General features: G+C 39.6%; 1 protein-coding gene across 1 annotated transcript in view; it reads right to left on the minus strand.

Moving 5' to 3' along the window:
- Positions 1-22,535, minus strand: part of epha6 (eph receptor A6) — a 163,872-nt gene that overhangs the window by 9,579 nt on the left and 131,758 nt on the right. Inside the window, exons 6-11 of the mRNA XM_061054156.1 lie at positions 20,965-21,089; positions 19,706-19,868; positions 16,866-16,974; positions 7,490-7,560; positions 5,129-5,254; positions 4,421-4,606 (exon numbers count right to left, since the gene is read on the minus strand). Of these exons, the coding sequence (XP_060910139.1) occupies positions 4,421-4,606; positions 5,129-5,254; positions 7,490-7,560; positions 16,866-16,974; positions 19,706-19,868; positions 20,965-21,089 (780 nt within the window). The remainder of the gene's footprint in view (positions 1-4,420; positions 4,607-5,128; positions 5,255-7,489; positions 7,561-16,865; positions 16,975-19,705; positions 19,869-20,964; positions 21,090-22,535) is intronic.

Genomic DNA, 22,535 nt, shown 5'->3' on the forward strand with positions numbered 1-22,535 from the left:
CACTAATATTTGAATCTAAAGGTGTTTTACCTAAAGTTTCAAATGTTTTTTCAAATGTTACCTTATATGATTTTTAGCACAATTTTTTTAAGATTTATTTTTGGGCTTTTTGCCTTCATCTGATAGGACAATGGATAGAATCCTCCATACATGCTACCTAACCGCTTGTCCATCTGCACCCCCATGATATTTTACTACTAACGTTATTTACCCTAAAACTTCTCTTAATATCCCAGGATTTTATTTACTTATTTACTCCAGTCTATGAAATGACCCTTCCTTTGCTTTTAAAGATTTTCAAACAAAACAAACAAAATAGAAAAGCCTATAAAGTTGTACATTTACAGCAGAAAGAATATTTAAGTAGCCTATGGAAAATAAGAATATAGATAAACACATTTCACAAAAAATCCTTAATTTGAGTTTACTCTGTGCAGAGAGAGGCCTCTCCACTGTGGAGAGAGGGAGGCACCCGTGTTAACATATTTTTGATCTGCAAATTAATTAACACCAAATACTCAGAGGCCTCTAATTAAGACCTGCCTTTACGGTATTTATCAACACACCGGGCTAGTCAAAGCGACCAGGGCTTAAATCGGGATGGGCTTTTATTTGAAGTTTTACGGTACGTGTTGTTCATACTGAAATATTGGGGAAAATGACTGCATGTGGTTCATTAAACTATTAGTTGACCAACACTGGCCCTGATCCTGTCATTAACTTTAACACAATATTCAGAGTCATGTAGGAGACTGGTTAACACAATAGCTGACAAAAATCACACTCTGCAAATATGTGTTCATGTGTGTGTCTGTTGCACCTGCCAGTCTGAGACAGGGAAAGTGAAGGAGCTTGGGTAAACACACATCATGAGCTGATTGATGCGTCAAGTCAAGACTCTGAATTCATAAAACTTTTCTATTTCAACATGTCAAACCTGCCGAACTCAACCTGTTCAGTATGCAGTTTGTGTTTGGCTTGAACATTTCGTTAGGAACACGTTCAAGCACCATCCCTCTGTACAAATGTTAGTGTTCCCCTGCAGAGGATCCCTACGGGGTAAGAGATTGACTGGTTTACAGCTGGGAAGGCGGTTGTCCAGGCCTGTGTGCTGCTGAGCTGTTAAACATACTGAACTGCTGGAAAGAGAAATAAAAGTATGACTGTGGTGAAGAAACACTGTGATATGACACTTCGAATTCAAGGCAGCTGTTTCCCTCACATGGGAATGTGAAAAACCCCATAATGGAAGGCCAGAAGCAGTTTCATACTGCAGGGGGAAAACATGGTGCCATGGAAGTGTAGTTGAGAAAAAGGCTTTGGATTCACATTTTCAGGACTTTCAATATTTTCGCAGTACTCCTGCACTTTACGCTGGAGACGGTCCCAGAAGCTGAACCATGAACAGTTTGGAAAGAGTTTGCTTATGATGAATTTAACCAAAAGGGCCACTAAGTCCCTTAATGTTGACGCCTTTCCTCTCAAGAAAGTTAAACATTCTGTATCAAAACCCATTAATATCACCTATGGCTGTATGTTTCTAAGTGTTGTGGGTCCACTTTTCTGTCACATATTTTTGACTAGTCACAAATAAGAGACAATTCAAGACCGGATCAAAAGACTGTTTGGAGAAAACTCACAAAAAAACCCACAGGTCCCATGATGGTGAGATTTATGCTTCAACAAAACTGGATGAGAACTGGTTTGAAAAAGCAAGCTACTTTGAGTGTTACGTTGGAAGGATCTGAGTTCAATATCAACATTATTATATAAATTACATGAGGACTGTGTTAATGTTCATTTTAAGGCAGCTAACCTCAAAATTAATTTTTCACCTTAGAAAACAAAACATCACAGGTATATGAATGGGGGAATACACAGAGCTGTATTTGCTTTAGACCAAATAGGAACCATTGTATTTTTAAGTATATAAATCTCATCATCCTACCCTCTGCGGATACTTTTCACTTCACCAGTCCAGGAGGGATTCACGGGAAATTATTTGATCAAGCTTTGCCTTCCTCAGCTAATTAGCGCGATCTGGAAACAATATTTTGCAGTGCGGAGCCTGAACGAAAACAAACGCACCTGTTTACAGTCTAATGTGTCACCTGTTATTTCAGAGCAGGTATAGCAGTCAGTCACAGCACAATACTTCCTGTAATTAGTCTCTGAAGAACAACAAACAGATGTAGGGAGGGGAAAGATCAAAGTCAGATAGAAAAGTCTACTCAGAACTAATATCTCACTTCATGATGCTCCACTGCCCCGCTCACAAATGGGTTTTGATTTTGTGATTTAGTGTGCAAGATGTATTTGTGTGTGTGTATTGATGCACCATTGGACAGGCAGTCACAGGAAGTTGTTTGGCTGTGACGACTTCATTGCTGTCTCTTAAACACAGGTGACTAAGATTAAATAGAAATGTGTTCATTCATCCATTCATATTCCATGTTACAGCTTTGGGGGGGTGGGGGGTGCGGGCAGACGGACACCGACACGAACACTTTAAGGAATCTTGGTGTTCATGTGTTACTTTTAATGACAGCTGTCCTTTTCTATCGGAAAGGTATCCTTAAATGACTTCTTTCACTGATTTCCAACTCTATCCACTATCCTATCTCTACAATAAAGGCACAAAAAGCCCAAAAATAAATCAAAAGTGATAAAGTGAAAAATTATTAACTTGACTTTCAAGGGGGGCAGGCCGCCCCCCTAATATAATGGTAGGGGAAACACTGATATTTATAATAAAGTTTTACTAAACACAATGCATGCACTTAGTTTTTTTTATATTTAAAACAGCCCAGTTCTTGATGTTTATATAAATACAAGATACGATTTAACTTTCTCTCGTAAAAATGAAAAACAAAACAAAAACAAAGGCTCTTCAAATAAAAAAAACAACATAATCACAGCTCTAAGCTGCTTTATAGTGTGCCATTAGAACGTCACTATTTGGACAAAATATATTGGTTTGATGGCTCTTAAAAAATACAAATGTAAAAAAAATGAAGAGATAGAATACACAGTGAAGTATTGTCAGAGTTGGTGAAAAAACAGTTATTTTAAATGTCTTTGCAGTGCAGCCAGTCAATGTTGTCGACCTCCGCCAAGGACCACCATGATGAAAAGTTTCGAACTACATTTGCAACTCAAAATGGCCTTTTTTAAAATCATCATCAGCATCATTTTTTTTGACCAGACAAATCATCTCATACTTGTTTGGGAGGATTCTGTTCACTCGATTGCTTCAGAGATGGCAGACTGTAAAACTACATTTAAATCTATCAGTGCAAAAACATCAGCAATCAGCAGCTTTAATGAAATAATGGCAGTATTGGCTTTTAAAGAGCCTTATCAGCCGAGTCCTTGTCAGCGGGGTCAGAGCTGAGGAGTGTCCTCTATTTACATTCAGGGAGGGGTAGGAGGTCTTCAGGGGACACATTTATATTCACAGCCATGTCTTAGTTTATACACCCCCTGTAAAAACAACCATATGTTGCACTGGGTGAGCCCCGTAAAACAGAGCTCGTTAACAAGTCTGCATGCAGGCACGCAGGAACGCACACACATACACACACACACACACACATGCACACACGCACACACACACACACACACATACACACACACATACACACACACACACACACACACACACACACACACACACACACACACACACACACACACACAGAAACAGAGACCTTTGTAGATAAAGCACATTTTTGCACAAAGACAGGGCACTATAATTAACATGATGATGCATGCTACCCACCAACACACGAATACAAACACACTCACACTGACTCTGGGTTTGTCGTGGATTTAGCACATATACTCTGCACAATATATAAATTCAAACTGAAAGTACGCTCATAAACGGAAGTCTGTTTTTCAAACTGGTAATATTATGTATCCAAAGATGAGACTACTGTCTCCACCTTTACTGCAATTTACCATTCAAACAGCCAGAGGTGTAAATTTACCCATCAGCCCTTGGAAAACGATGCGATGGCTTTAAAGCAAACAATCTGAAATGCTCTGACTCTTGGCACTTTTAAAGGGCAAAATGTTTATTATAAGAATTGCATTTGGGCTGCAGGGAAATCAAAATAAAATAAAATAATTGTTTCTGAAAGCAATATGGTGACTTAATGGCAAATGTTTATTAAACTTAATGTATAGATTAAGGTTATTTCTGGGTAAATGTCCCACACACATGTGACAGAATTGTACAAAAGAAGCAGAAGAGTGGCTTTGAGTGTAGCTGCACTGCATCAAATAAATAAATGTGACACATGTAAGTGTGACAAGTGACAAAACCAAATAAAAAGTATTGGCCATGAAGAGTTGAAAATAGCTATTTGTCATGAGTGATATCAATAATTTAGGGAAAATCCATAATCCTACTTACTTTTTGTGACCACTCCCTCCAACCGGATGATGTTAGGGTGGTCGAACTGTCCCATGATTGACGCCTCCCGCAGGAAGTCCCGCCTCTGACGCTCCACGTAGCCACCTTTCAGTGTCTTTATTGCCACAGCAATCTCCTTCTTCCCCGGGGTTCTCAGGCGTCCGCTGCACACCTCGCCAAACTCACCTAAAGCACATAATGCACACACAGACACACACGCACAAAGTGAGGAGATTAACACCAGACTCCTCTTCATCAGCAGCACCACTGTATACCACATGGGGGCAGTGTTGCAGTTCCCATCCAAACTCCAGCATTATCGCCTCTTCTCAGATTAGTTAAACTTGATGAAACTCTCCACCTCACCGACTAAAAAAAAAACCCTCAGATCTATTATTATACTCTCTTTTGTTCTCTAAACCTGTTAAGGCTTTAATATTGCTACAGTCTGCAGAGAAAATGACAATGAGACACTGGGAAATGGAAAAAAAAACATCCTACTTAGAGCACACAATGGAGTAGAGTAAGTTCACAACAATTATATTTGTTGAATGAAAATAGATCATCTCCTATAACACATTAAAAAGCTATTGTGAGTGTAACCAAGATGAAACACTTCTCTTCCACACAAAGGAAAAGAAAAGGCTCAAATCAGTGGGACAAGTGGCTGAGTGTGTTACTACAGTTTGTGTGTGTTTATGTATTTACCAGCTCCGATCACCCTCTCGATGCGGATCCTGGACGGGTCGATCTCCTTGGTGAACTCATGGACAGCCTGCGTGGGGTCTTCATATGTGTCAGGGTCGACATAGGTCTTTATTCCTGGGAAGGGAACTTTGGAAACAGAGAGAAAGATAGAGTGTCAACTCAGAATTAACGTAGAGAAATATGTGTCACCACAAGTCAGTTTTGTGGGAAGTAAACATATAAAGAAAAAATGCTAGCATTCAAAAATAAAATCCTGTAGACAACACTAAAGCAAATGAGACGAGATGCTGTAATAAAAGACAAACTTTACCAAAGCAATCATGAGGAAAGAGGCTTAGGCTATGAAACAAACCGTATTACTACAATGACCCCGCTTCAATGCTGTGCCTTTTATTCTCTGTTTCCTGTTTATATCTACACAGGGTGCTTGAGCTGTCATCCATAGAGTTAAACCAAACACAATCACAAAATGCCTAGAATGGCATGACTTAGATGAAAAAGAAATAAGAAATTGAGATAAAGACTATATTTTCATTTATTCCTTCTGTACTGTTTTTCCTCCCCGCAACACTGCATACATTATTTAACATTTTAACATTAAGACAGCTGGCTTCAGACACATTGAGAAACAATTTCCACTTGATCATAAGCTTGCAAGCTGAGTTTTCCTGTCTGTTGTTCAGGGACTGCTCTGTAGCAAAGCACAAGAGCAGAAATGTTGCCTCCCTCTGAGTCTGCAACACATGCACAAATAAACCAACACACACACAAACACTGATAGCTTGTTGAGGACGCAGCAGGGAGGCACACTGAGACAGTCTTTTCAGCAGGTCGAGGTTTTTTTAGCCTCTGAAAGCATCCACCCCTGCTGAAGTGTCCTTGAGCAAGTCGATGAAACTTTAACAGGACGCTGCTGTTCGGGCTCTAAACCCTGACCTCCCAGCGGAGGGGGGAGCCAGACAGAAGCTGTGTTTCTCCTTTAGGAATCGATACAGTATCTCAAACACACAGACAGAAGAAAAAAACCCCACCAAAACAGTGAGTTGTCTCTGATGCTCAAACCTACACCAAAACCCCAAGGACCGTTTCTCCTCTCTAAGCCTCTAAAGAACACCACACTCAGAGAGGAGACCGGAGACAATACACAAGAGATGCAGCATTTCAACTTCTTCAGAAGCAAACACACACATAATTAAAATGAGCATAAACACACTCGCTAAAATTTAGAAGTGTCTTAATCTTGAATACCAGAGAATTACATTGCTGCTTGTAAGCCATTTCAAAAAACAATATTCCTTTTCTCACATCATTTTGCTATCATGGCTTTTCAGCCACACTTAAATTGCCCCCATAAAAGTGTCTCATTTCTCTTTGTCCTCTCCACTTTTGCACCTTGCAGCCTCCAACCTTGTTTCTCTCTCCTCTCTCTTCCATCCTATGCGGATTTTCCCCTTGTCTCACCTCAGTCTTCGCCTTTCTGCTCACTTTCAAAGCTCTTTTGTTTTTTTCACCTTACAGCTCTCATTTCAATTTGTTTTTCTCCTGTCTGGAATGAAAAGTTAGGTATTAAAAGAAAAAAAAAAAAGGGACCGGGAGACGACACATAAAAGTACAGGAGGGCAGACACAGAAAGTCAAGGGATGCACCTGTGTAACCAGATTAATATAAAAAGAAGAAGAACTCGTGTAAAATATCAAATGAAACTTGAGGGGAGGAGAGGAGCAGAGAAAGAGACAAGGAGGGAGGGGGGGGGGGGGGGGGGGGAGAGGAAGGAGAAGCAGAAAGATGAAGGAGCATGCTGCTTGAAAGGGTTTTGCTCCGTTGACATGTTTGACGTCTTCATTCCTGAAACTATCATAAAAATACCACATTTGCCACTTCTTTTGTTGCATTCTGTAACAACAGGAAGCCAGACTTTTTGATTTCTGTAAGATTTGACGTGCGGACTGTCACTCCCCTGCAACATTCAAATAAGCATTTGCAGAGAAACACATGGGAAATGATCCATACAGCAGTACACTGTGTGTTGAATGCAAAGAGAAGAGCAGGTGGTTAGCCTGCTAGCTGCTAATTGTGCCTCACACCATCCCTCTCTTCTTCCTGCTATTGGCAAATTAAAACCTGGCACTTTTACACCAAATCAAATGGTTTGTGTTTTCTGGCAAAAAAATCTTCATCTTTTAGATCACACACGCAACTTGCCAAGCATTTTATTTAAACGAGAAAAGAAGATATTACTTAGCCCGACTATCATTACCATAATTATGGAAATTGTGCTAGACCTGATGTGAAACTAGTGAAAAAAAATGTTGTGCCAGTGAAGACAAAATGTAAAAAGAACAACAAGAAAGATTGATTTACCATGTCCATTCTGATAACTGGTCCTCCTTTTCTCTTCTGAAGTCATCTTGGCCTTAAAGTACCACTGACACCTGGAAAACACAAACAGTCAATTGTGCATTATATAAGTGATTGCATAGTCTTAGCTAAATATCCAGAACATGCACACTGGGAGGGTTTTTCTACGCACTTAAATGAAAATAATGCTTGAGAAAATATTAATGAATGTACAATGTACAACCCCCTTGCTTTCAAAAAGTGCCTCGATATTGGGTCCTGTGTTTGACTACAGTACTAAATGGATCATGTGGATTTCCACAATTTATAGAGCATGTCAAACTGTGGACTAATTAAGTTAACCACTATCCAGATATGTCGTTCACATACTGTACCAGCCCACCTCCAGCATGGTGTGTGAACAGCTTGATATGGCAACAATTTGGGTCCTCAATTATTTTCTGAGAGAAAGGTTACAGCAGATAGCCAGGATAGATAACCCCCTTAAAGACGTGTACATTGTGCTGTTGCATTAACTATTCAGTGTTTTCTTATGAGAAGTTTTGATACTTTTAAAAAAAATCTCTCTTTCATACCACAGACAGATCATTTCACACAAACACAGGGGTAGACGAGAAGTATAATTATAACAACCTCACACTAAACTGATAGTTTTAGTACATTTGAACGTCTAAAAGCTTCTCAATCTTACAGCTTTCAAAAGTTGGTATGAGAGCTATAGTGACGTATGATACAGAAATGTGATAAGTGGAAAAAAAACCCAGAAAAAAAGGAAAGTGTGAAAGAGAACAAGGAAGCTGTACGTAAACCAGATGGTAAGAGTAGACAGATTAAGAGCTGTTATAGAGGGAGCTAACTGCTCCATTAAAGTACCAATAAATGCCATTTTTTTGTGATCATGTAGATCCATACAACCTGCTCATGAGAAATTCAGCATATTAGGTAAAAATACAAACAAGATCAGACACCAAATAAATGAGAGAAATGTATTTTTTTAACCATTCAAGGCAGGACGGAAAAAAACTAAACTATATTGTCAGGTTGATCGATCAGCTGACCTTTAAAAAAAAAAAAAGATGTTGGCAGGCTGAATGAGTTGGCTTCAGAAGTGATAGTTTATCAATAATGATGATGATGATGAAGGTGGTGTGATTTGGACGCAGACACAAAGTTAAAAATCCCTGAGAAAATGGAAAAAATCTCTCTTTTAATCATTTTTTTAAGTTAAGTCCTCTCAGAAAATCTAACGTCATTAAAAAGGAAGTGTTCTTGCTTCCTCACCCTCCTGAGTGTGTGTGCATTTGTGTGAGCAAGTTTATCTGGGCACTGACACACCAAGAGACAGCCAACCACTGATAAAAAGCTGCTGCCAAGAAAGTCTGAAAAGCTGAGAGATTAGATGACAGCATCTGCAAAAGAATTTATCCAAATAGATCCTTGGATGTCACCCCAAAATAAAAAGTGAAGAAAACACCAAGTGTCAGAATCACACCCAAAATCCTGTTCATGGCAAAGTAGAACGAGCAGATGGGGGATCTGACTCACAGCTGGCGCCAGTTATCATGCTAAGCCATGACATTTTTTCTTTATAAGTGCAACAATTCATTTAAATAGAATCTAAACTATAGCATACTTTGCTTCTGCTATTGAACTTTTCTTTCTTACTTTGTTTTGCCCGTCCATTCCTTGGTCACACAAAACCGAACAACTTCCATAATACAGACACAGATACATCAAGAAACCCTTAAGATAACAACAGCAGGGCCCCAAGTACCAACACATGTTTGTACCCAAATGACCCAATATGGCTCCTGATAACCCTCAAGAGCCTCAGGAAAGGGATCAGAATGAGCTTTTTTATTTGAGATAAATAGGGTTAAATCTCTGCTTAAGTTAAACATCTGGTCTTGTTCAGGTCACTCAACACTTTTAGTCATTCGAATATGGTTCATATTCCCAAAATGTTTAGTAATGAATTCAGTCAAAAACAACAACAGCACAGTCAAAAAAAAGGAGAGAAGCTCAAACGCTATGCTTACAAGTATTTGGTATGTGGTGCGTGACAGGTGGAGGTGGCAAAGCTTAAGAGGAGCACTGAGATGAAAATTAATTACATGAAGGAGGAGTGGTGCTCTGAGTTCTCTCACAGGCCGTATCACTGATGAATTTTAAAACTCATTTTGCAGTAGAGGGCTTAATTAATGACCTTGTGCACAAGGGACACACTCCATGAGTGGATTACTTAATATAAGTTTCCGTTCTTTTTTTCTTTTCCATTTTTGAGATAAAATCTTATTTCTGCTTCCTGTTTCATACACCTCACTCATCTAGAAGTATACAGGTCAATATTGAGACTCCATTTCAATTACCTCAAAGGCTTTATGTAAAGTGGTCATCAAGAGTTAAAAGCTGACATTTATTTCACTGCACTGGAAAACTTTGAGGGTGAGCAATAGCAACTAGAGGAGCAGAGCCAAGAGGCTTGACCTGAACCCCCAGCAGAGACATAGCATAGACAGAAACAGAGGTCTCTAATAGCCACACTGTCACTTCAAAGGAGAGTGCTCTCTAAACTGTCACTCCAGACAAGTCCACCTCCCCCCTCAGCCCTGCACCTCCACACCCCCGTGGTCCAGATGAGAGATGCTATCTCCCCCCTGGAGATGAAGCTGGCAGAGCTGAGGGACAGAAGCCTGCATCTTGGCCTGAGTCCCACAGGAAATTATAGAATGACAGTTTGACTATCGGTTTGAGTCTGGTTCAGGCCCATAATACAAAACAAACATCACATGTTTGCATCTTCCAATACGTTATTTATTATTCATTTCAACACTGACAAGATAACGAATCACTCACAGCAAAAATTCTACATTCAACTTCAACTGAACAAACTGTAAACCATGCTGCTTGGTTATATTGAAAATGCTCTGATCAATTAGTGACAGTTAGAGTGATTGCAGATATGAATTCAAAGTGTTGCAAAGACATTTAAAAAATAGAGTACATGTGAAGATTTGGGTTACTCCCTTGTAAGAAGAACCAAAAGGTGCTGAAGATGTGGTAGAAATAAGTAAAGTATTGTATTCAAGTAACTGGAAAATTCAGTATAGACCAAACTGTAATAATTATTTTCTCTGCACAGGTTGATCTTCTTACGTGACATGATCTACTGTGGACAACTCATTCATATTCAATATAAAATGAATGAACTTATATAAACCCCATTATATTCCCAGTTTGACCCTTCTTCTCAAAACAATGGTGAACAATCAATGAACACAAAACATGAAGGACCACACACTGTGGTCCACTTCCACAGTAACTAGGAACGAATAAGTTACTTTCCAGATTGAATAACACTGCTAGAGTTGCTCACATTTAAAAGCATGCATTACTCCTTACTTTATGTGAAGCTGCCGACAACACCAGTATCAGGTTTATTGACATCGATTCACGCTTACATCAGTACAGTAGCATCCTGGGAAAAAGAACGTCGCGCACAGAGCTTCCCATCTGGGAAGTTGTTGGGAGTTGTGGGAGTTCTCTCACAAGAAGGAATCACAGAGCTAAACACTTCTGCCGCTGTGAAGTGTTTAGCTCTGTGGCTCAGTTGGTAGAGTCGTCGCCTCTCAACCGAAGGCCGAGGGTTCAATCCCCAGCTGGGCAACATGTCCGATGTGTCCTTGGGCAAGACACTCAACCCCGAATTGCTCCTGCTTCGTTGCGGATGTGTTATACTACATAGCAACCACTGCCATCAGTGTGTGAATGGGTAGGTGTGACATGCAGTGTACAAAGTGCTGTGAGTAGTTGGAAGACTAAAAAAGTGCTATACAAGCTCATGTCCATTTACCACTTCTACTAAACTAGCTGTCAGTGAGCCCCGTGCTGCAGACACCCAAGATCCAGATGCAGCTCACGTTCTCCAAGGAGGAGACACTCCACACAAAGAGCCAGCTCGATTTAAAACACCGCCTGTTCCACGATCTGTTAGCCAGACTAGTAGACTGATAGACAGTGACGTGCATATCAATGAATATCTGTTGCCTTTAGAGATCTAATTGGTAAATTACCAACAAATTCAAAATGACTACAGTGTTGTGCGAGTTGTCACAGCACAACTCAGTTACTTTTTAGTAGTAGTAACTAGAAACTGTAACTCTCAGTGCCTACCACTGGATTCTAGTTTGACATTGTAGAGCTTTTAAACTTCAACAATGATAATTATGAGTCACCTGTTCAGTTAGGAACTGCAGACACCGTCCCTCGATAAGAAGACGAGGAGGTCACCATAATATTTGGTCAAACAAAGTAACTAAAATGTCTTGATTAAACATAATCTGGGATAATAATAATACTATGATTCAATAATCTTGAATCATAGTAGCTGTAAAACCAGCAGAGTACAAACAGATCTGACAGGAAATAAGATCAAGTATGAAAAGTAATCCACAGTGTCTGTAGCTGCTGCATCATCATCATAGTCATCCTCTCGCTTTATGTATGATCTGTTTTTGTGAGATTTAACATTTTGGTAAAACCTCCAGCAAACAGTGAAAATTGTTCCACGCCTTTACCAGGTTGTGATTGGAGAGTAAGTTAGCATGGTGATGTAGCCAGGTTAAAAGAGCTTGTTGCACTGATAACTCTACCCCTTATCTTGCTTTGTTGTACACTGACTCCACAGGAAGCTCGATGATGTAACAAAGTCACAGTTGGCCCAATAACATCAAGAAGTTTGCAGTCTGTCCAGTTTGTTCTTTTTCTGTATCGCCTCTGCAAAACCTCTTTCTCAAAACTGATGAGAGGCAATGATGCTGCTTCAGTAACTCGTCTAATCAACAAAAACAACCTCCCCCAGATTAGAGAGCACTCTATGGCCAAACAGAGTGGCTAAATGATGCAATAACGAAGGCTGCAGCCGGGAGTGAAAACGCCCGTGCCGTAGTTGAAGAAAGTGTGTACCAGAAAGTGTGTGATTATGTGTGTTGTTTCGTGTGATCACATGTGAGCCTCCCCCTCTTTGAAGACTTATCATAATCCAGGTTGCCAGATTAGAGCTGGTGTCAGAGGGCCACGAGCTGCAGGTTGCCAGATTGGGCTTGGGCTAAGTGAAGTCTGTGGGATCCTGGACACTGATAGACAGAGCAGATAACACGGGTGGGTAACACTGGCAGAGAGGACAAGAAGGGGATTTAGAAAGCTACTGTTGACCTCTGCTGATGGGGTCAAGCTGTTCATTAAAGAAATGGTGGCATGTGCCTTTATCAGTGTTTTGCAGTCCTATCCTCTGATCCCCTTTATCCGCCTATCCCTCTGTCTCCAAGGCTTTTATGTTGAAAAGAGGCCGCACACACTGACACACAAAGACACTTATCACACACAAAGACCTTGGCTTCCTCCACTGCTCTCTGGCCTGTTAAGCATTGTTGCAGTACATATTCACAAGCACTTTGCACCACCACACATGCACATGCACTTCAGTAAAAACAACCTTGCCCACAGCTCTAATCAAAGCATCAATGTAATTCAAACCACTCGTCTCTTGGCCTAACATCCCTCACAGTCACCTCACAGAGGGCACAGAAGAAAGGGAGGATTAAAAGAAATATGAAGGGAGATAAAAGAGTTTGGGAGACTGACAGACAATTAAAGGAAACAGTAAAGCTTTTCATTTATAGGCTGCATCTGTGCAATCATGACCGCTTTTCTATGCTAGAAGTTTTCACCCGACAGATTTTGCATGAGTATTATGCAAACATAGATGTATTTAACTCTGAGGACGGCCAGGTGTTAAAACTCGGCGTACAGCTGGTCCCCTTATATCTTCAATTGAGTTGTACAACCTCACATCTATGAGAGTTGAGTGACTGAATGCTCTCATCTTTCTCCGGCAGCTCAAGTGCATTTGGAGCTTTTATGAAGCTAAAAGAGACTGAGAGTCCCTCCTACACAGGGGCAGAGGGATCGTAGACTTGACAAATCGTGATGAAGTCAAAAAACACTCCAACTACCACTGCGGCTGCTTTTTGCAGGGTTAAGGTAAAAAAAAAAAAAAAAAAAAGGTACTTCTAGTGCCAGAACGCTAAAAGCATAAAGGGCTTACTTTAGCTCTGGTATCAAGTGAGTTTTAGAAAAATAAACTAGGAACACAGAGCCTCCTACACAACCTGACATCCCATCATCAAAAAAAAGACAAAATGCTGTTAAGTCCAACTCTGACTTTTTGCCTTTGATTTGTTGTGGGTGAAAGAATTTAAATTCTTTTGACATTGACGAAAATAAAAGACTTCCCTGTGAGTAATTGCACCATGCCTGCTACAAAACCGATTACATCTTTGTGAATTTTACTGCTCAGTCGTGGACTTTCTCTGGCAGCCGGCACTATCTACACTCAAGAGTTATAAGGTGAACTTCCTATAATGTGCACTATAGATCCACATTTCTGAAAAATGTTATTATCAATGCAAATCTGTGCTGTGTTCTTAAGTCAGTATTAGGGATTGTATTATTCATTATCTGCAATGAGATCCAAATAGTTGCGGACTGATAACGCACTTAGTTAAGATAGTATAGTGAAGATTTAGACAAACACCAATGACATTACAATATAAGAGTACTAATTCCATGAATGAAGAAAGTGAGAAGCTTTTATAGGCATATTCATCTTTGAGAAATAAGCAGCGGAAGAAATTTGATGACTTATAGCAAAGTTAGCATTTGAAAATTTTTGGGGGGCATCAGTAAAGGTCTCATATGAACGTCAAATTTATAAGAAAAAAGAAAAGTCATGGCTATGTTTGATAACAAGGAATACTTGGCTTGAGTTTGGCCACTTTATTCACTAATTCAACATATATTTATCCTCGAGAAATCATGGAGGCCCTCATTTACAATGATGTCGAAAGTACAATTTAAACTAATGGAAGACAAAAACAACAATGACAAATACATCGATTATAACACAAGAAGAATAAAGCCAGCAGAGCAGGAAACTACAGTTAGGAACATTTACACTCATGAGCACAGTGATTTATAATCATGTTTGTAAATTGACCCACGGTAACCATTATATTGAGTTTTAATGTGTACAAAAGGTAGAGGATGTTTTCCCAGTGTTCATGTTTACTCGTGGGACCCTCAACATTAGCCAGTCACTTGATCTGATACTGATTATCAAGAAGTGTAATTTATCAACCTATGGATAACATGAGCTTACAATAAATACTCCACCTTTGCATTATTCATATGGATGAGACTCTCTGTAGCCTGCCAGAATATTCATACATCACACTAAATGCCCCCTCCTTACACCCACGCAGGCAACAGTCATGGTTTTTCTGCAACTAACTGACCAATTTACTTGGTTATCTCTTCTCATTATTTAACTCTATTTGGATTATTATGTGTCAGTTCTATGAGTGGCTGAAAAGCTAAATATTCGGACAGGTAGCAGAACAAAAGTATTTTTATCTTGGACTTACATTGAATACTTGGACAGAAACTAAACCACATTACTAATCATATACAATATTGAAAACTGGATATGTGAATGTGTGATATGTCTCATTAACCGTATATCTCAATGAATGCAATCTACATTTCAACTGTTTGCAGTTGAAATGTAGATTGCAGAGGTTACTTTCAGGTCAGTTGCAAAAGCAGACGGTCACAGACAGTCTCGTTCAGGTGAATATTTCAGTTCTGTCACCTAAGGCTAACTGTTTAAAATCAGCTGCCCTGATAACAGCAGGCACGGCCTGTCTCATATAGTCCAGGGTCTTGATAGATAACCAAATGCTGTCCCTATATGGCATGTATAACCTCAAGCCATCTGACTCAGGTTAGCTTAGGTAAGCAAAGTTCCTCGTTTAGAACTTAAGAACTTTTTCAGTCACAAGTTCACCAACTCTTAGATTTCCATCACGTACTAAAAACATCTGCATTAGTCTCTACAATTGGATAAAGCCAGTACAACTACTTTAGGAAAATATTATAAAAAAAATATGTATTATTTGATAAAGTCTATGCAATTTGGGCGGCAGTAGCTCAGTCTGTAGGGACTTGGGTTGGGAATCGGAAGGTTGCCGGTTCAGGTCCCGGCACGGACCAAGTCCGGAAATTGGTCTGGTAGCTGGAGAGGTGCCAGGCCACTTCCTGAGCACTGCCGAGGTGCCCTTGAGCAAGGCACCTAACCCCCCCCCCCCCACAAGCTCAGGAGCGCCCGCCGTAGGGCAGCCCCCTCACTCTGAGACCTCTCCATTAGTGCATGTCCACAGGATCCTGTTTGTGTATTTCAGTTCATGTTTGTGTAGCATGTTTACTAGACAGAGTGTAAAAAACAAATTTCCCCTCGCGGGATCAATAAAGTATAAATTCTTCTTCTTCTTCTTCAATTGTGGAGTAGGATGTTTTTCTCTGTGTTTGAGTGCAACTTCATTTCTTTGAGATATTTATCAGGGGAAGGCAATTTATGCATTTTCCAACACTCTCAACAACACAAGGTCAACTTGTTTTACGCCATTGTGTTGCTGGTTTCTTCTTTCTCAGTCACACACCTATGAGTTACATTATTATTAAGTTACACAAAATGTAGTGAGTGTGAGGGCACTGTTTCTCTTTGTGCTTTTATTCCTACGGCTTATAGTTCTGTTTCTCTATTATTCAAAAACCTCCATAACAGATGTCATTTTCTATTTGTCTGATTCTGTTTGAGCTTCACGAGTCCAAATCAGTGAATCTTATGTATCAGTATAAAATAAGCATAATAATTTTGATACTATACAATAAACTACACTGCTTGAGAAGAGACTCTAGTTTCAGAACAGAGTTGAAACTTCAGGCTTTTTTTTTTAGCTACTAAGCATGTTACAAGACACCTTTAACAAACAGAGTCACACGTATTAAAAAATCTGTTTATGGCAACACTCTGGTCACATGATCCATCCATCCATCCATTCATCCATTTTCTTCTGCTCACTGGGGCTGAGTTTGCTTCTCATCCACAAAAATCAAACAGTGATCAGTGAAAAGGTGATCTTTCTGTCACTACAACAAATATTTTGAAAAGCCTTACATGAACATTCTTCAATTCACCACTGTTCAGAATACCAAAAAATAATTTGCAAATACCCATATCTGCTATGTATACTGGCAGACTTTTGATTTGTACGCATCAGATAAAACTGCTTGGCCTACACTTAGCATTGCTGCAACCACTTGACTTTATGAACAGATAATATCCACAAGTAACTTTTCATCTTCTTTTATGTTTTTCAAATACTTCCTGCCAGTTAACAAGCACATTAAAATCATCTGGCCAAGCAGATAATACATAGACTGTACGCTGATGAAATAACTTTTAGTGAAGGGCTCTTACCTTCCCGTGATCAGCAGGAAGAGGGTGAGGATGACGAGGAGGGTAAATCCACCAACGGCTGCAGTGACGATGACCAACACCTGGCCTTGGTCTGAAGCGATGTGTGATGCTGGTGGAGAGTGGAGGTTGCATTAAAGAATAAAAAAGATGAAGTGGGAAAGAAGGCAAAGAATAAGAAGGACAGAATGACGAGAGAGGGGAGATTATTTAATGGGTATTGAACGGAGGGGAGGGGGATGATGAATAGGATGTAAGGAGAGATAAAAAGGAGATTAAACAGGAGGCAGAATCATTCACAGTCAATCCTACATGAAATATCCCCTGACATTAATGCACCATACATAGAGCATGCACACTGTTTTTTTTTACAGACCCATATTACGAAGAGATTTTTGATCAGCTGTGTTATGTGAAAAAAAAAAAAAAACTTGGTCAGCTTTCGTACTGTAGTGATTCATATGCCTGCTGCTGTTTAATTAATATTATTCATTCATGAAATTGTGATTTAGTCCATGATCATTTGGTTAAATTGGTCCCTTTTGATATTCATGATTTCTGTCTTGTCACAAGGCTAACGAATCCGAGATAATTGAAAGATGATTGCTATTACCAAACTTATTTCGATAATATTTCACGCTTAATGAATATGAATTGGAGATCATGGTGCATGGTAGCTAGCCAAATGAGGGAGGATTATACAGTATTTGAACGGGTTGCTGTTGAGTCAAGAGCATGTATGTGTGCGCAGGGTGTCAAGACTGTTAGTGTGTGTGAGTGTGTGTGTGTGTGTGTGTGTGTGTGTGTGTGCGTGTGTGTGTGTGTGTGTGTGTGTGTGTGTGTGTGTGTGTGTGTGTGTGCGTGTGTGTGTGTGTGTGTGCGTGTGTGTGTGTGTGTGTGTGGCTGGATAAAAGTAATTACAGACCACTCAGAGGGAGGGAGAGTGAAAGTGGCGGTGGCCAGATCACACAAGACAATTCTCCAAGCCGTCAGCTTCACACACTCTTCACATCACTAACTAAGCAGACGTATTGGACTGACGGTGCTGTAATGAGCTGTGTGTTTGTGTGTGTGTGTGTGTACGCGTGTGTGTGTTTAAAGCTAGAGAGAGACAGGCGACTAAGGACAGGGCGAAGAACGAAAAAGAGGAGCGATGAGGAAACGGATGACAGGGGAGCGATAAAGACAAACATGAGAGAAGGAAAGAGGCGGAAGTGGCGGACAAATACACGGACGGATGAAAAAAACAAGTGCATGAGACGGTGAGTGACAGGCAGACAGGCAGACTGACAGGGAGGGAGAGCGCGACAGAGGCCAAATCTGCTTTCTCTTCCACATAAAAGGCCAGCAGTACAAAGGCTTGGCAAAGCAGTGTCTGATCTGCAGATAAAGCAAAGCTCCCTCTGCAGCTTTGGAAGGGAGAGAGGGCCACTGTGAAGCCAAATCAGCCCTCAACAATACCTGACCCGACATAAAAGGACAGCTGGACCTTTTGTATTTTATGAGTGGACTTGCAATAAAGCTACTACCAAACACACAAATTCACACCAAATCACAGGATTTCTGATCACATCAAACGATTCAGAAATGACTGCAATGATTTAGTCATTGGTGATTTTGTGATTGTAACCATATTTATTTTCTTCCTGTGAAAAATGTTCAGCATCTTATCCAAGGGTTGTTTGAACCCTGCTATGGATGCTCCTGTCAGATGGTTCATATCCCGACGCTGCTATCTGCTGTCGTGCTCTTGGTGGGAAGCTGCCCTGAGCATTGCTCCAGGCTACGTGAACTTCACCTGACCCTGAACTGCTACTCGTCGCTAACATTTCACTCTAACACCGTACTTTCTTGAAGGTGAACATAAAACTCAAAAGGAAACATTATAACCTGCATTTTTATTAAGTTTTCAGGAGTTTATTAAGTTTTTTTTTCCTTCAAGGATAGCTTTAAGGTTAAAGCTGAAATATTCATGAGATGCCATTGCAACCGAAATGACCATTATCATTTTCCCCCCAATAGGTAAGATCATAACTGGAACAACCCGACAAGTTACATGAGGTCATTTTTACCCTTTAGTTAATTTATGTCAGTATCTTTTCCTGTTTTACTTTGTACTTTTCTGTGTCTCTGTCTTTCAGATCCTGCTCTTTGTGTTTTCACACCTTGTGCTCCCCCCGGCCTGCTTGTGCTCACCTGTGTCTCGTTACCCCCTGATTGTCTGTGTATTTAATCCCTGTGTGTCCTCCCTCTTGTTGCCACTTTATAGTGTGTTGCGTGTGTCGCCTAGCCTTTTACTTCCAGTGAGCCTTCTAGTGTTTTTTGACCTTGTCTGCCTTCTCTTTTTTTTTGCCCGTTTTTTTTTTTTTTGTCTGCTCCTCTGATTGCTTACCTGTGTATCGACCTGGACTGTTTATTAAACTCTGCTCTTACTGAACTCTGCCTCATGCTAGTCTGCATTTTGGGTCCATGTTTCTATTGGGTTCTGTTATTAACTTGTTACAAAACATAAATGTGTTGAAAGATGTCTGGAGCTCTGCAGAGTAGTTGAACCTTTGAACCAGCTTCACCTTATTCTGACAATAACAGTGAGATAAATTGTTTGTTGCCATTTTGCATGATCTATGCATTCTTCCCCTAACATTGCTCTGCTACTCAAAAACTGCACTTCTACATTCTAGAAGCAGAATGAAATGATTTTAATTCCAGACTGAACTCTCATCTTGTGATATTAATCTAAAACACTGTCGTCAGCAGAAGTCGGGTAAAAATACACACAATCACACAAAGACAGATGCATTCCTCCATAGAAAAAGATAGTAGTGATGGTGTCAGGTACTTACAATCCCCCGTGGTTTCATATTCATATTTCGGGGAGTAGGAACTGTATCCAGCTGGCGTGCGGGTGCGAACACTGAAGACATACCACGTCGCTGGTTTTAAACCTGAGATTATCACACTAGGGGCTCTGGTGCGCGTAGACGAGTAGCTCAGCTGCTCGTGCTCCTGTGGGAACCGATGGAAAATGATCAAAATAGGAATCATGAAAAAAGTTCTACCAAAAGTGATCTTGTCACATTAATGAGCAGATTCACCTACATTACAGGTGCAGTGTTCATTTATGTGATCTTACTGTCCTTTCACTTTGAAAATTGCATGTTCTGGGGGGATGGAGAGCTAAAAGTTTAAAACTTTTGTGGACAAAACATGGGGAATACATGAATCTAAAAAGTATTTATTACTGAACTGCTGTTGTACTGAACAGATATCACTGTCTTAAAGAATAAATCCATGCAAACCAATATGCAGGGAGATTGAATAAATCATGGATGTGGTTTAAAAGGGGTTATTATCCGTCCTTGTTTGCACTTTTGGAGTGCTTTATAACCACATAAAGGTTACCATTGATTGTATTTGTGTCTTGGGACACGACAACTCACAGAGAGTTATTTTCATTTCTATCTTTTTGGCTCATTAGATCAGACAGCCCATCTCATTCCACTCTTAACAATTCCAGATATTGCTGTGCTACACTTGGACTGGGCTTGCATCTCAAAATTGTAAAATCCTTTTGGGGTCTCACCCAAAAGCTTTGTGTTTGCACTTGAATCAATTCAAACAAAGCTTTAAAGAGTGCATAGATTCTTTCTTTTTACATCAATAAAAAGACATGTACAAATTAAATATTTGTACTGATAGTATGTTGAAGAATACAAGCTTATTTTTTTTAATTCTAATTTTATTTGGTGAGAGTTACAGGTAACAACTCTTGGCATGATATTATTGTGTCACAGGTTTTGTATTTGACCCATTGAAACACTAAACAACAACATACAGTAGCTGTGAATAGATTTTAATAGTGACTTTGCCCATGAAGATCTTTTAGTCTGAGCCCTTGTTATGCAAAAAACCTTGATATGTCTGTTGCTTATAAATTACAAATACACTAAATATCTAAATATATTAAAAACATTTTCACATTTCTTTTACACCTGCATGATCTGTATTTATTCTGGTTTATTTATTTGCTATAAATAAGTCTCCGACAAGGTCAGCTCCATAATTTAAGCCTGGACCTGGACATGAGCAGAACCAATTGTACCTTCTCATAATATTTAATCTCATAGTCGAGGATGGGAAGGGATGTTTGTTCTGGTTGCTGCCAGGAGAGAGCGATGCTGTTTGGAGAGGCCCAGTCCTTCTTCAGAGTCCCAACCAGAGATGGACCTGTTTAAACACAAAACACAAAACACAAGAAAGTCATCAGCTTTACTGTGTTACTTTACAAACAATTATGTAGAGTCCAGTCTTCTCTGATCTCTGATTTGTATCTACACACAGTATTTGCATATACAGTATATATGTATACACCTTTCCAATAAATCAAATAAATCACGGACAGGATATTTTTAAACACTTCACCTTCTGCTAAAAATGTTTTTAAGCACTTTGTGGAAACCATTAGTTGTTCATTTAAGGGACTTGTCTTATTGTCTCTTGTGTATATCATTATTGCTCTTGAAAAAAAAAGCAAAAGTGATTTAATTCTAAAAATTGCAGAGCATGCAATATTTCATATAAGACAAGTTTATATATATAGTCAATTTCAGCAACCAGGCAATACAAAGTGCTTTACACAAGAAATAAAGAAACATGACATTGATCAAAAATAATAAATTAGAGAACACCCTGAATAAATAAATTTGATTACTCACAAGAATAATCAATAAAATACTTCATTACTAAAAAAATATTGATTATTGCATCTCATCCCATCTCTCCCTATCCCTTTTTCATGCCCGGCACAGTCTTGGTATGAGGGCTGTTTCGTCATGAGCCTGGGATCTGCTGAATATTTCCGCCTGTTAAAAGGACGTTTTTTTTTACCACTGTAACTTTTGCTAAATGTTGCTAAAGTGCTTCGCTCATGATGGATTAAGCTGGGTCTTTGTAAGTAAGGTATTTTACCTGCTTTTTGTAAAGTGTCTCGAGATAACACTTGTTATGAGCTGACGCTATACAAATAAAGATTGATTGATTGATTGATTGATGTATTATGTTGACATTCCCATTTACTGAACCTCCAGTGTTATTTATGCAAAATTGCGTGCTGACATGCTAAGCGACAGTAATAAGACAAAATAAATCAACATTACCATCTAAATTCTAAGCATGCAAAACTTATAGCTGTAAGCATGTTGATGTCACTATTTAGCCTAAGTCCATCCACACAGGGCTGCTAAAGTGGCTGCAGACTTTTCAGGATGAAGGGAGAATCAGTTGACCTCAGCAAGCAGTCAGTTTGAGAAGAATGTGCACTGAATACTGAGTGTTGATTTTTTTTTCAGCAGCCACAATACATTAAGGCTTCATAGTACAATAAGCTATATAGTAAATTAAGAAACCCACACAAGAGATTTCCACCTGTCCATTCTGTCTGGAATAATTATCAAACATCCACAATCAGGCATAATTATTTTATTTCAAATAAGCCTTAGTTCTGTCAAGTCCAAGGGGGAAAAAAAACAAACCTTTACACAGCTTTTTCATTCTCCCATAAGATCATCTTGTTTTAATTGAAAATAAGTCGAGGAAGCTTCATCCTCCTTTTCTTCGGCTGCATCACATTAGCTGTGCTCTATGAATTTCCACTGGGTAAATAATTGCACTGAG

Source organism: Labrus mixtus, chromosome 13 (assembly GCF_963584025.1).
Source record: "Labrus mixtus chromosome 13, fLabMix1.1, whole genome shotgun sequence".
NCBI lineage: Eukaryota > Metazoa > Chordata > Actinopteri > Labriformes > Labridae > Labrus > Labrus mixtus.